Below are 13,560 nucleotides of genomic sequence, written 5' to 3' on the forward strand. Positions count from 1 at the left end.
ATGTTTTCACAGGCTACCTGCATCCCATGGATGGTGCTTCACTTGTTTGTGAGGCCTGGTTTGTGGCATGCCATGGCTCAGTGCCAGTGCACAGACCTGTGTGGTTGGGAACCCCTGGCTTATGATTATGCAGTGGAAAACAAATTGTAGTAGTAGTAGTAGTAGCAACAGCAGTAATAGTAGCAGCAGCAGCAACAATAATAGCAGTATCCTTCCTCTTCATTTCCTCACCTCATTTTCCTCAAAGAATGACAGCATGTTTCATATGCAATATCTATCACTGGCCTATTACCAGCATCTGACTCTGCCCACAGATGTCTATAATTGCATCTATACACTTCAGATACTCAGCAACTCTTCTGAAAATGAAACATTTGACTTGTTTAATAAATACGATGAGGCTGTCTGACCTAACAATATACGAGAAAGCTTTAACTGTTTTTACATGTTTATGATATGCTGGCTCCATTCTTTCTAGAAATGCAATAATTCCTGTCAGAAGTTGAGAGTTAGAGGGAAAGGAAATCATAAATGGGTTTCTTCAGTGGAGGATGGTAAAGACTGGAAAAAAGAGACCTCAAGAGAGTGGAGTTGGTTATGCCATAATAGCTTCTTTATTAAACAGAACCAGTATAAAGTGCATTGCAATTTTCACTTGCATGGCATCCCTCTTACTTTGTGCTGTTCTTGCCTACAAGAAAGGAGGATAAAGAGAGAATTAAGCAATTGTAAAAATCAGAGAGCTGTTTTCTTTCCCAGATTTTAAAGGCCAGAAGAGGAGAGTACTTCCTGGAGCGAAAAAAAAATCCTCTCCATTTGGCAACAAAAGATGAACCGTCTTCCATGCTGTGTACTTGTCTCAAAACTAATGGCATTAATGGGCCCAACAATCAGAGTTTCCAGTGTGCTTCTTATCTCAACTTGATTTGGCGTCAGGAAACCTGCCTGTCTCAGTGCTCACAGAACTGTATTTCTTTCTTAAGTAAAGTAGTTCAGAGGATCAGTTGCTGGTTGTAACATTCAAAGAGAAGCTTCTCATAAAAGTGTGGAGCATTATGTTTTAGGAGAACATTTCCTAAGCTGCTACCTACTTAAATATTTGGGGGAGGATACCTGGAAATGCCTTAGCAAGTAGCAGATCTTTCTGCTCTTGTTTGGTTTCAGACGTTAAGCAGAGTTAGGTCTGGTGGGTACTTCACTGGGAGACGATTGGGGAATATAAGGCACGTAAACTGAGAAGTTGAAAACATTCTAGAAAAAGGCAGCAGTCTTCTACATAATAGCTAAGAAAATTATAGACTGAACCCATTTAATTAGCAGAAGTGAAGCTCAATTTGAGAACGTTACAACGTTCATCATTTCTGGAGCTGGAATTCTTAAGTCAGGCCAGTGGAAGATAATTTTTTTTAAAAAAAAACACCTCTATTATGGCACTATTATAGATTTATATAGTGCAATCCTCTGTAAGTGGTTTCTAGAGTCAGCATATTGCCCCCAACAAACTGGGTCCTCATTTTACCAACCTCAGAAGGATGGAAGGCTCAGTCAACTTTGAGCCAGTCAGGATCGTGAGTAGAGTTAGCCTGCAATACTGAATTTGTGAAAGATCTACAAGACCAGTTACAGTAATGATTAAATCGCAGCTAAATATATATGTTAAGGTCAGAGGTGGTATTCAGCCGGTCCTCTACGGTTTGGGCAAACCAGTAGTGGAGGCAGCGGGAGGCTTCACCAACCCACCCCGACGTAATGCACAACCTTCTGTGCATGCACTCACATTTGCAAACCGGTAGGGAAGGTAAGTAAATCCCACCACTGGTTAAGATCCAGCTAAATGGACACAGAGGGATGCTTAGGAATATGGTGGTGCATAGGTGCATAAATGCAGCTAGGCTTCGTTTACTCACGTTGGAAAGAACAGTCTCATTTCTGCAACCCAAAGAAAGGCAGAAGAGAAGCTTTGGAGTGCTTCATTTCATTCTATACAGTAAATGAGACACCCCTGCCAGGCTTCATCATATTTGCAGCTGAGCATGCGTTAAGAATGTTGGCTATTCCACAATGAGTCTGTACAGTGTGTGTCTTTACATGGCAATTTGGAAAGGAAATATGATTTGGGGTTGGGTAGCTGGGCAGGCAACACTTTTCAAGTTTCTCGGGAAAAAGTTGCAAGCACCTGTGAGTGGAACAAAATTCAGATGGCTTCCTATCACATTTTTTTAAGGGAGAAAATTTATTTAGTCAATTTGGAACTTTTCTTAATCATAGCTCAGTTCCCTTCCTACTCTATTTCTACTTCCCAATTGCCAGTATCATGTTGCAGCAGACATCCCTGAGAACAAGTAAAAGAAGAGATTTTTACACATTAGTACAAGACGTTAGGATACCATCTCCTGTGCTACTGCAGAGCCTGAATCAGCAAAGCTACCTTCTGTCATAGAAAAGGATGACAGAATACACTGTTCCCCTTTCATCTTTTAGTGCATATTGCATGAATTTGTCTAATGATCTTCAAACAATCTATTTCAATGAAGGGGGAATCTGAAAGCAAAGGTATCAATTTGTTAAATTTAAAACCCTTTCGCAACTTGCTACAACTTGCAATAAGTGAAATAATAGCATGTTAGCATTTCTTTCAAATGTATTGCATGCTGCTATTAGATGCAATGGGAGAGGGGGGGAAGCGACAACTGCAAACTATGCCAACAGTTATGCATCAGAACTAGGATACTGGAACATTATATGGAGAGGGACAAGTGTTGTCTTGAGTCCAATAAATAGTGTAAGGAAAGTATTTCTGCCAGTGAGAAAATGGCTTGTCAACAATTCTGGTAAATTACCGCAATGGAAAGGGAAAAATCAGTGTGTCTTTTCACAGTAATAAATTGGCCAGAAGCACAAATAAGTTAACTCACCTTCCCAAGTCAAATAATATTCTAAATTGCTGCAAAACCCCAGAGAAGACATTTGAAAAAGAGGTTTCATATGATTGAGAAACCTTTTCCAACCTGATGTCTTTCAAACGTGTTGAGTTTCAATTCCATAGTCTTCAGCCAGATATTAGTCATACTGGTTGGAAGTAATGGAAACTGAAGTTAAGACAACTGAGGGAATCAAGGTGGGGATGAATGAGCCAGATGATAGAACAAAGGGGACAGTTATTTAAATGCTACATCTTTTGTAAAAATTTTGAAAGACATTGCTTTGGGCACCATGTAGGCTACTACAATAACTCGACATTCCTTATTTAGAAGTGTTGGGAGAGCCTGACTTTCTTGGACTAATTGGCTGCCATTCTATTAAGAAATGAATTCTGTTAGTGAACAGCAAGAAATGAATATGTAGAATTGTTTGAAAACTGACAACAGTACCCATGCAGTCCAATGGTGAAATTCAAAAATTTTACTACCAGTTCTGTGGGCGTGGCGTGGCTTGGTGGGCATGGCAGGGGAAGGATAGGGGAAGACAAAATCGCCATTCCCACCCCACTCTGGGGCCAGCCTGAGGTGGCATTTGCCAGTTCTCCGAACTACTCAGTTTCTGCTACCTGTTCTCCAGAACCTGCTGGATTTCAGCAGGTTCCCTGCCATGCACTGTCCTTAAAAACCTTACAGAATAAAACCGAAGTATAGGAGGTAGTAAAGATCACCTAATCCCCCACCTGGTATTTTCCAATGAGGCTGTTGTTTTCAGGATTTCCAGCCAGAATGTTAAGAGTATAATTTCTGAATTCTGACACATAGAGGATAGTGATCTGGGGGGGGGGGGGGTTCGCGATTAAAGCTTCTGTTTGTTTAATCCAGCATCTATTTTGTAATCTGGTAAAAGAATCAGATTTTGATTCTTTTTGATACAATGTCAATACAACATATGTTACAAATACTGTAGTTTTGCACTGTGAAAATTGTATGTCTTTCGTATTAAATAATGCATACAGAACTGATAGGAAGGTTTAGTTTTAAGAAGTTTAGAAGGTAAATCAGTGGTTTGTTTGCTCTGTACGGTATCATGGCAGCTGGTGACCTATAAGACCAGCAAACTGCTCATGTTTCCTATTAAAGAAAAAGCTGCATAATCAAGTACTCAAGACCAAAAAAATCTATTCCTTTGATCTTCATATTCCACCTAAGGGTGAACAATATGGGTTTTGTTACTTGCCCTTGATCATACTCTAGGAAGCTGTGGGTTCTGTATTATTTTCCTGTTATGCAGAAACATGCTGCCTGATCATGTGTAACTCAACAAAGGATCCAGTTATACCATAATGAGCTTTGAAGATGGAGATGCAAACAACTTGTGATTTTACAAGGAAGTTGAAATCTTACCATGGTTTTCTACAGGAATGTTTAAGTGGCAGGGCAGGTAGAACAGGTTTCAGCACTGGCACACGTGTTTCTCAGTTGTGGAGGGACCACTGGGGAATAGCCAGCCTCAGCAAACACTCTGAGGGCCCCTTTGAGAAACCAGAAATAGCTTTTAAATGAGTAGTTTACACAGAACATTTTATTGCTGTACAAAAGTGAGGAAGCTAGTATTTTTCATAATAAAAGTATTTTTATTTCCTCATGAAATGGCTAATAGATAAGGAAATAAAAGGGTTTAATGCACAATTAGATGCTGAGATTACAGCCCTCCCAGACTTTGGGAGGGGTGAATGAAAGTCTTAAACATCAATGGTCACAGGAACCATAATTTAAGATACAATAAATGGTTAATGTTTTGCTTTGTCTTTAATTTGCAATTACGTTATATGATTTAAATTATATGCTATTCAAAAAGCCTTCCTTAGCTTCCCTTTGTGATTAAGGTTCATGAGTTAACGTAGATTGTACAAACTGACTACTAATATGAAGAAACGTGGGTTTATAGTTCTACCTTTGGGGAATGCCTGGGTTGTTTCTAAGCTCTTGCCTATATGTTTTATTAACAATTCATGAAACAGGCACTGATCCATATTTCTGCATTTTTAGAAGGCATAATTACACACTTTTACAAAGCTGGAGATAGATGTACAGGTTCTTCCTCCCATTTTATCCCTTACAATAAAATGTAAGGGTATTATTATATATAAATTTTATTTGCCATTGGCTTTCTTTTGTGTTGTTGTTATCAATATCCAACCTACAAAAGAGATCTTTATTATCCACAGTGCACTTTTCAATTTCACAGGTTAAAGTTTTAGATGCATTTTCACAGTTATACTACTATAGAAAATGGGGTTAGGTTGCCACTGGCAAAATAATCTGAGAATGAATTCAAAGTTTGATCTATACCCCACATATTTACATTATACTTTTTGAAAATTGATCTTAATTGCAGAGAACTATGCATATGAAAATATATGTAATATAAATATCTGTTCAGATTAAGGAGCATAGTTTGAAGGAGAGAGGAGAGACTCAATGGTGAGTTCCTCTCCCCGTCACTACCGGTACGCTGTGTACGGAGCTGGGCATCCTGTTTGTGCACGCACGCATGCGCACTCCATTGCCCCTGTGAGTCCCAGTTGCTTGTTGGAGGTTGCGCAGGCACCACACACTGTGCGTGCGCAATTGGCCAGTTGCTTTAAAAACAGGTATGGAACGCGGGTGGGTGGACCAAATGAGCCACCGTACCAGTACAGTTGCAGCTGCTCCCAGCTACTACTGGTACCCACCGGGTCCAGACATATAGAAAAATTGCATAAATATCTCAGTCTGTTATCCTAACCGTAAGCTTAACCCTGCAAGGTAGACAAGACTAGAAACTATAAAGGTCAGTACTATTTTTTACTGTTAGACCTTGTTTAGTAATCGCAAATGGGACAGGCAGCTCTGTCACTAAGTGCTATGGTTGCTAAGTGGAAAAATAATATGGCACAAAGGCCTTACAACATAACTTCTCATTCTGTTGTTAAGTGAGACATCATCTCACTTAACAATTTGTGGTTTTACTTCTGTGTTCAGCATTAAATCTGCTTTAGGAAGCCAATTAGGAAGCATAAATAGCAATAACATAACTGTGGGATGCTGCAGATACAGATACAAGGTTTGGTTGCAAAGCTAGGTTTTTTTTTTTTAGGTAGTTTTCAATTGTTGCTAAATAAAGCAGTCTATAACTACCTGTATTGTAACAAAATCTTGCAAGTCTGAATGTGCTTCCCACACCCTCAATTTATCTTCATGTGAATTAGGGTTTGCATGAGTCATTTCTTCACATAATTTATTGGAGATTATCTATCATTGCCTTGATAGCAGTTCTTCTTCTTCTTCTTCAAGGCAATTCCTTCCATCCTTTGCCAGATAGTTGTCCCTAATTCACACGGGAATAAGGAAGAGGAAAGTACAATCAGATTTTCAGGATTATAGCCAATATAAGCAAAAGTAGGCTATTAATTCTATAAGAACATGAAGGTTACATATGTTAAAGAATGTTCTTCACGATTTTCTCTGACTTTGCGATGATCTAAGAAATATTGGGGAAATTAAAAATAAAACCAAAAATATTGACAGATCCCCTATTTTATGTCAGCTGACAATTGTTAACATTTTCACATCTCCAAAACTATTTTTCCTTGTTTTCCTTTTCTTAATTGCCCAGATAACTAAATACAAGAAGTCTGATCATCAATTTTTTTAAAAAAAATTACCATTTTCTTTTCTATCTTTTATGTCCTAGAACCTGCTTTCTATTTTGGTGACACTGACTATTATGTTGCTGAGAGTGCTGGTTATGTAGAAGTTCGTGTTTGGAGAACTGGAACGGACTTGTCTAAATCGGCCACTGTCACTGTGCGTTCCAGGAAAACTGAACCAGTATCTGCCGAAGGTGAATTGTTTCATCCGAATTGCTAATATATCTGTTCAATAATCTGTCACCAAATATTTTGTCCTATGATGATAACATTTAGGGCTTCATACATAAGAGTTATATGTTGTTCATAAACTAACAGGTGCATAGAAAAGTACCATATACGGTAAGCAACATTCTAGCAGTCCCAATATTTAATGAATTCGTTGTTCCAATATTCTGTAATTTATTCCATGGAATTGTTTGAATAATGCTCAGTAGAATGATTCCCTCTTATTTTGTTGACACAGTCACATTCTGGGATCGTCAAATTATCTAATTAAATTGTATGCCGTAGCACTAGTCTTAAAGAAAAAAAACTTCAAACTTTGAAATAAAATTAAATTCCCTGGGCTTTGCTCATTGCAATTCCTATGTGTTTCGGTTAAGTTTAGAAATTTCTTGACATAATCTCAAAGTAGAAATGAAAACAAGATAAGGCCAGTGATGGTTTTCCTGTGACAAAAAGTGCTTTAATTTGTCCAAATTAATAAAACTCAGATTTTGAGTTTGTAGCCTTTTAATTGATCTCCTTTAAACATTCTGGAACAGTTCTCTAAAAGTGATAGAAAGTTTAATTGTCCTATGTTTAGGTGTCCAAGATACATGAAAAAAGCATTTTAAAATGTATATAAACTGCTATCTGAATCATATGAATATTACTGCATACATAATAACATTTTGTCTCTTCTTGTAGCTGGAATTGATTATGTTGGCATAAGCCAAAACATGGATTTTGCTCCTGGTGTAAACATGCAGACTTTTCGTGCTACTATTTTGGATGATCTAGGACAACCTGTTCTTGAAGGCCCAGAAAAGTTTGAACTTGTTCTCCAGATGCCAGTGAATGCAGTGCTTGGAGAGCCAAGCAAAGCTACTATCATCATAAATGATACCATCACTGATTGTAAGAATTGCAAATTGTTTTCTATAAATCGAGACAAAATATTTTCTAATAGAACTAGAAGACAACAGGCATAGGTGCATAAAAGAGAGTGCTAAAACTGAATTTTGAAAATAGAACCTGTATTTTTTTAAAAAATGGAAATTATAGCTAGGAATTCTGAATTTTAAACAAATTCTTCCTTCCTACCTACCTGGTTACCTACCTAGCTACCAAGATAGTATTAGGATACAGACTATACTAGAGTTCATTATAAATCTGTTGAACTATCCTAAACTACACTTTACTTCCAGAAAAGGATAGAATGCCTAATTCAAATCTTATAGATCTGGATTTTGGCTTTTCTTTTTTTATTATGTTAATTAGTGGAATCATTTTGTCATTTTCTTTCATTTTAAATAATTTTGAAGGCATTTTTAATGAAAGAATTTTAATCATTTGACAATGGAATGCTGTAATGGTCATAAGTGTAAAAAACAGTCAAAAATCACTTTTTCAGTGCCATTCTAATCCCTAAACAATCACTAAATGAACTGTTGGAATTCAAGAACTCTCCGAATTTTATGGCTTTTGTTTAAATTATTTATACAAAAGAATTCCATCAACTGATTCATACATATTATGCAGTGGGTGTTTTTACCTGTTAATTCATAAATTGTAATCTATAAATGGTATTTATCATAATGTGTAAATGTAACTAATTTATTGATTAGGTAATCAACTATATAAAAAACAAAAGAATTTAATCTTGGTTGACAAATTAAAATAAAAGGGGTACCTTGTACAGGGTATAAAGCAGAATATATTCAGGTAATTGAGTCACCTTTACAAGTAACCCCAATTGTTTTGATATAACAAGTTCTTAATTGAGTAGCCCTGATTATAAATGTGACAGTTCTGTTGATTATGTACACATTGTACACACTGCCCCGAGTCCCTTCGGGGAGAGGGGGCGGTCTATAAATCTAATTAAACTTAAACTTAAACATTAGTACAGAGTGAACTCAAATGAGATGGACATGACAATGGAATGCAAATAGAATAATTCATATTTCTTTTGCAGTACCCAAAGTCCAATTTAAGGAACCTCTCTACATTGTGAATGAAAAAGATGGTCAGGTGGAAGCTGTAATCTCACGAAGTGGAGATGTTAATCATAAGTCTACTGTCCGCTGTTACACTCGCCAAGGCTCTGCCCAGGTTATGATGGACTATGAGGAGAGACCAAACACAGATGATTCAGTAATAACATTCCTACCAGGTAAGATCTTCTTTTAAATAAAGAAGCTTCCCAGGAAGCAACTTGTTGCAGTGATTAAAAAATATGACCATACTCATAATTTTAGGCACCATGTAGTCACTCCAAGCCCTATTTTAATCATTCTTCTAACGTGTGTATGTATGTTGGGGTGTTTGCAGTCAGGTGTACAGTACTATATACTGTAAACATACAAATTAGAAATGAAAGTTCAGTGAATGTAAAGCTAGAAACCTAGAGTCCCATGTTAATGCATAGTCCATTGATTTTGCTTCCATTATGATGAAATTAATTAGTAAGCCTTTTATTAATCAATGGTTATAGAAACTTCACTATAAAAGATTTGTGAATCTCAAACTCTTTGTCTGAAGAGAACAGTTGTGTAGCAACTGCCCGATCAAGCAGATTTTATTAAGGGGTGGTTTTTTTTCCTGTTTTTATTATTATTGTTGTTTAAATTTATCATTTTTATTCCTGTGAAGTTTAGCAGATAAAAGTTGGAATATAAATTGCATTGGAGAGCTCGCTAGCATTAAGGGGAACTGAAACTCGAAACGAATCAATTTCTCAAGATTGGTTATTTCCAGTATTCAGTGATTACATATGATAATATGTAATAACGTTAGTGCCTTAATCTCTTTAATATGAATTTTGAAGTTAAATGGTAGGTTCTGCAGTTGGCACATCTTAGCTGAATTGACTGGTCTTGAAAACTAAACAATTGGATTTGGCCAATATTTGGTTCAGGACCACCAGGAAATTCCAGGGAAGATTGAGAAACCATATTGGAATATGTTAATGAAAAACTGGTTTCATAGTTTTATAAAACAAACAAACCTACATGGACACATCCAATAAGTCACCAAGAGTCAAAATACACTGTAACAGCTACCCTGGCTTTTTGTTTCCTAAAGGAGAGATAGAGAAACCCTGTTTTGTGGTTTTGGAAGATGATGCTATCTATGAAGAGGAGGAAGAGTTCAGACTGGTGCTTGGAACTCCAAAAAGTACCTCTTCATTTGGTGCTTCCATTGGGGAGATAAAAGAAGTACTGGTGAAGATTAAGGATGAAGAAGACAGTAGGTTGATGAGCTATTTGCTATTCTTTCAATTAAAGGGCCTTTAGATTATTACTTCAAGGGACATCAAACTGGACAACTGCTGTATTATATACATAAGATGAGTGTTACATTTTAACATGTATCAGATAAAGCATTAAATTGGAATTTTTCAAAAATTAAATATATTTAAAAGTATATTAGAAGTACTTAAAACATTAATCACATGTAATCAATAATTTCTCCCTTTTGTCACCTTAAAAATTACAATGCAGTGACATGTTTTGAGCAATTGAAGGTAACATATTATGAAATATGAGGTACAAGTTATACACCCGTGTTTCAAAATGTAGAAATGCTTAACCGCTCCTCCTCCACTGATGAATAAAATAAAGTAGTAAATGAAAAGACTGGAATGGAGAGAAAACTATAGCTGAATATAAATTGGTCATGTTTACAAATACTGTATCCCTGATAGGAGGTTTTCTATTATAGCCTCTGCTTCTATCAAAAAAGTTTACCAACTTTCAATTGTTTAATAGCTTATTAGGAAATCCTTCTTGATACTTAAAATCTTTTTTCTTTTCATGTGTATCCTCTGGTACAGACTTTCCCTGTGTAGTTACAGAAAACAAACTGCTCAACGTTATGAATAATTTGTTTTAACATTACCCCTGATGTGCCACTGGATAATCTAAGAAAGAGACTCTTATGGTACTTCAGAAAGTAACTATTCATTATCTAGCTCCCTGATAACGAACTTATGGCACGCGTACCAGAGGTGGCACGCAAAGCCCTCTCTGTGGGCACGCATGCTGTCACCAGGTGCTTTTCTGGCCGGCCAGCTGCTCTTTGCGGGCACCAGAGTGCCAGAAAATGGCCTGAAAATGGCCGAAAACGCGGCCTGAAAATGCCCCCCAAACAGGCATGCACACACCGGCCAACTGGTCTTCAGGTTTCCAGCGCTCCAGCACACACATGCACACATATGCATGTGCGTTCCACTTTGGGCAGTTGGCTGAAAAGGTTCGCCATCACTGATCTAGCTCTACCATTCAGGGACTTACTGTAATTCACACCCGTACAGAGTGGTGAGAATCAGTTTTGATTTGTATTCATCCAACTCTATTATTGCATATGATGACAAAATAGAATGTATTGAAATAGAATTAAACCCTGAGGGGGAACAATGGTGTTTTATAAAGTTTAACCTTACAAAATTCTGTATCGTCTTCCTTTTATGATTTGAACTGATCAATTGATGTTCCTAATGGCATCGCTCTTGTCTTGTCGTTAAGTAAATTTAACATAAATCACATTGCTAAATAATAAATTCAGTGAATTAAGCAAAATGTTATTTTCTTGGTTAGGACTTCTTTTCTGTCTCAGTCTATACTTAAAAGCGATACCGAAGTTTAACCTTGATTGAAAGGAGAAGTTGACCTTTTCCAGTTGTCTTGCAGAACCAATGATTAAATTCTCTGAGGTTAAATACAACATTCAAGAACCACGGGACCCTGGAGAGATTGCAGTTTTAAAGATCCCAATCTTGCGACTTGGAGATACTTCCAAAGTTTCCATTGTAAGAATTCATACTAAAGATGGTTCCGCTACTTCTGGAGAAGACTATAATCCAATGTCCGAGGGTAAGATTCTGGTCCTAATGTCAATGCAACAAATGTTTATTGCACAATCTGGAATTAGATATGTTTTTAATGCTACAAAATGTGAGTGCAAAACTTTGACTGATGAATATTCATATTTCACAGATATGACCCAAATTTCTCATTTCTCATTATTCATTTTAGATATTGAATTTAAAGAAGGAGAAACAGAGCACTTTGTGGAGGTTGAAGTTTTGTATGATGGAGTGAGAGAAATGCGTGAAGCATTTATAGTGCATTTGAAACCTGATGAGAATATGGTGGCTGAGACACAGGTAAATATCCAAGTGGTTTGTCCTGTAGTTTGCATTCAGTTGAGGATGATTCAGAAATGTCAAAGCATTAACTGTTCAGCATTAGCTGTTCAGAATTCATGAAAGTCTGCTTTTGGAGATCAAACTGAAAGCAAAGCCTTTACCCAGACCTGCTGCTATTCTTTGGAAAGTTTCAGATTCAGGCATTCAGATTAAGGAAGATTTAAAGCTTTGGCTTGATTTAAAATCTCTACCCTTAGACTGACCATTAAACTGACCAAATAAGTGTTGGTGCCATCCAATAATATCCAATTGCCTCTCTGTGAAAAATAGTTTTAGCATGCTTGAATTCTAGATCTGAATCTACATCTTTCTAGCAAATATGGATTGATACATATGAACAGCTATCAAGATGAATTGGCCATGGGTGTTTCTTTTACCAAATAAGGTGGAAAGCAGTTTCCTTGTTAATATGTTTTTAGAGGCATGGAATGGTTCTATGATTCCCTTTGTCCAATGAACAATTTCTTCCTCTAACAAAAAGAAACCTTTAGATTCATCCTCTAGAATGGATAATAATGGCATAAGACAAGTCTTATGACCCTACATCGTAAGTCAGGTTTAAAATATCTTGAAAAGGAATAAACTGTTGTTTCATATATTTTAGTTCTTGATTATTATATTTTATTATGATAAAGTCTTCATTATATGTTTCATTGTCAAAATTAATCAGTTTTGAATGGTATGCTCCTTTAATTTATATCTTCATATTCTGCATTCTATCATGGGTAGACTAATCTTAACATTTCATATATTATGTATAATGTAGCTGATTACAGAAGCATGCTTTCATGTCAGCTTTACATTTAGAGATAGAAACTTTTTGTGTTTTTCCAATATAGACGAATAAAGCCATTATATACATTGAAGAAATGGATAGCATGGCAGATGTGACTTTCCCAGCTGTGCCACAAGTTGTATCACTTCTGTTGTATGATGACACTGCCAAAAGCAGAATAAATCCCCAGCCTCCCAATGGCTATCCTGTTGTGTGTGTAACGGTACGATCCATCTTTTTTCAAGTTATATTGTCTTGATTTTTCTTCTACTAGATGGAAAAAATATTTGGGATTAAACTTTTAAGCTTCTAGAAGTTTCATTTTATCAGTTCATACTTGATTATCAGTATCTATTTAAAAACATAGAAAGTTTAATGTTGAGGATATTAGTTATACTTTTTGTTTCATGTGCCCTCAAAATTTTGCTTATGGAAAAAAATCATGTTAATGCCAATTTCACAGAAAAGAAACTGATATGAAGGAATAGATGTTTGTTTAGTATTACATATGCATTCTCCTTAGAATTAAAACCTGATCTAAATCTTCTTGCAACTCCCTAAATAATCTACTGATGCTTCCTTTCTTCCTTTCCCCTGATTTTCTAACAGATGATATCCATATCTTTTTTCATTCAAGCCTCAATAAATTGAAGTCTTTCCATAGCATTTGGCTTTTACATTTAAATACCAGAGTCAGTAATACTTAATTGTCAGCTAGGGTGAACATAACATAGGATTTATGAAGTGATAACAAGA

General features: G+C 36.4%; 1 protein-coding gene across 1 annotated transcript in view; it reads left to right on the forward strand.

Moving 5' to 3' along the window:
* The window catches only part of FREM3 (FRAS1 related extracellular matrix 3), a 65,954-nt gene that overhangs the window by 33,699 nt on the left and 18,695 nt on the right, over positions 1-13,560 (forward strand). The window contains exons 7-13 of the mRNA XM_081959943.1: positions 6,658-6,807; positions 7,526-7,735; positions 8,796-8,993; positions 9,905-10,069; positions 11,512-11,694; positions 11,857-11,987; positions 12,869-13,027. Coding sequence (XP_081816069.1) covers positions 6,658-6,807; positions 7,526-7,735; positions 8,796-8,993; positions 9,905-10,069; positions 11,512-11,694; positions 11,857-11,987; positions 12,869-13,027 — 1,196 coding nt within the window. The remainder of the gene's footprint in view (positions 1-6,657; positions 6,808-7,525; positions 7,736-8,795; positions 8,994-9,904; positions 10,070-11,511; positions 11,695-11,856; positions 11,988-12,868; positions 13,028-13,560) is intronic.

The sequence above is a fragment of the Natrix helvetica genome (assembly GCF_964273705.1).
Source record: "Natrix helvetica genome assembly, chromosome: 7".
Taxonomy (NCBI): domain Eukaryota; kingdom Metazoa; phylum Chordata; class Lepidosauria; order Squamata; family Natricidae; genus Natrix; species Natrix helvetica.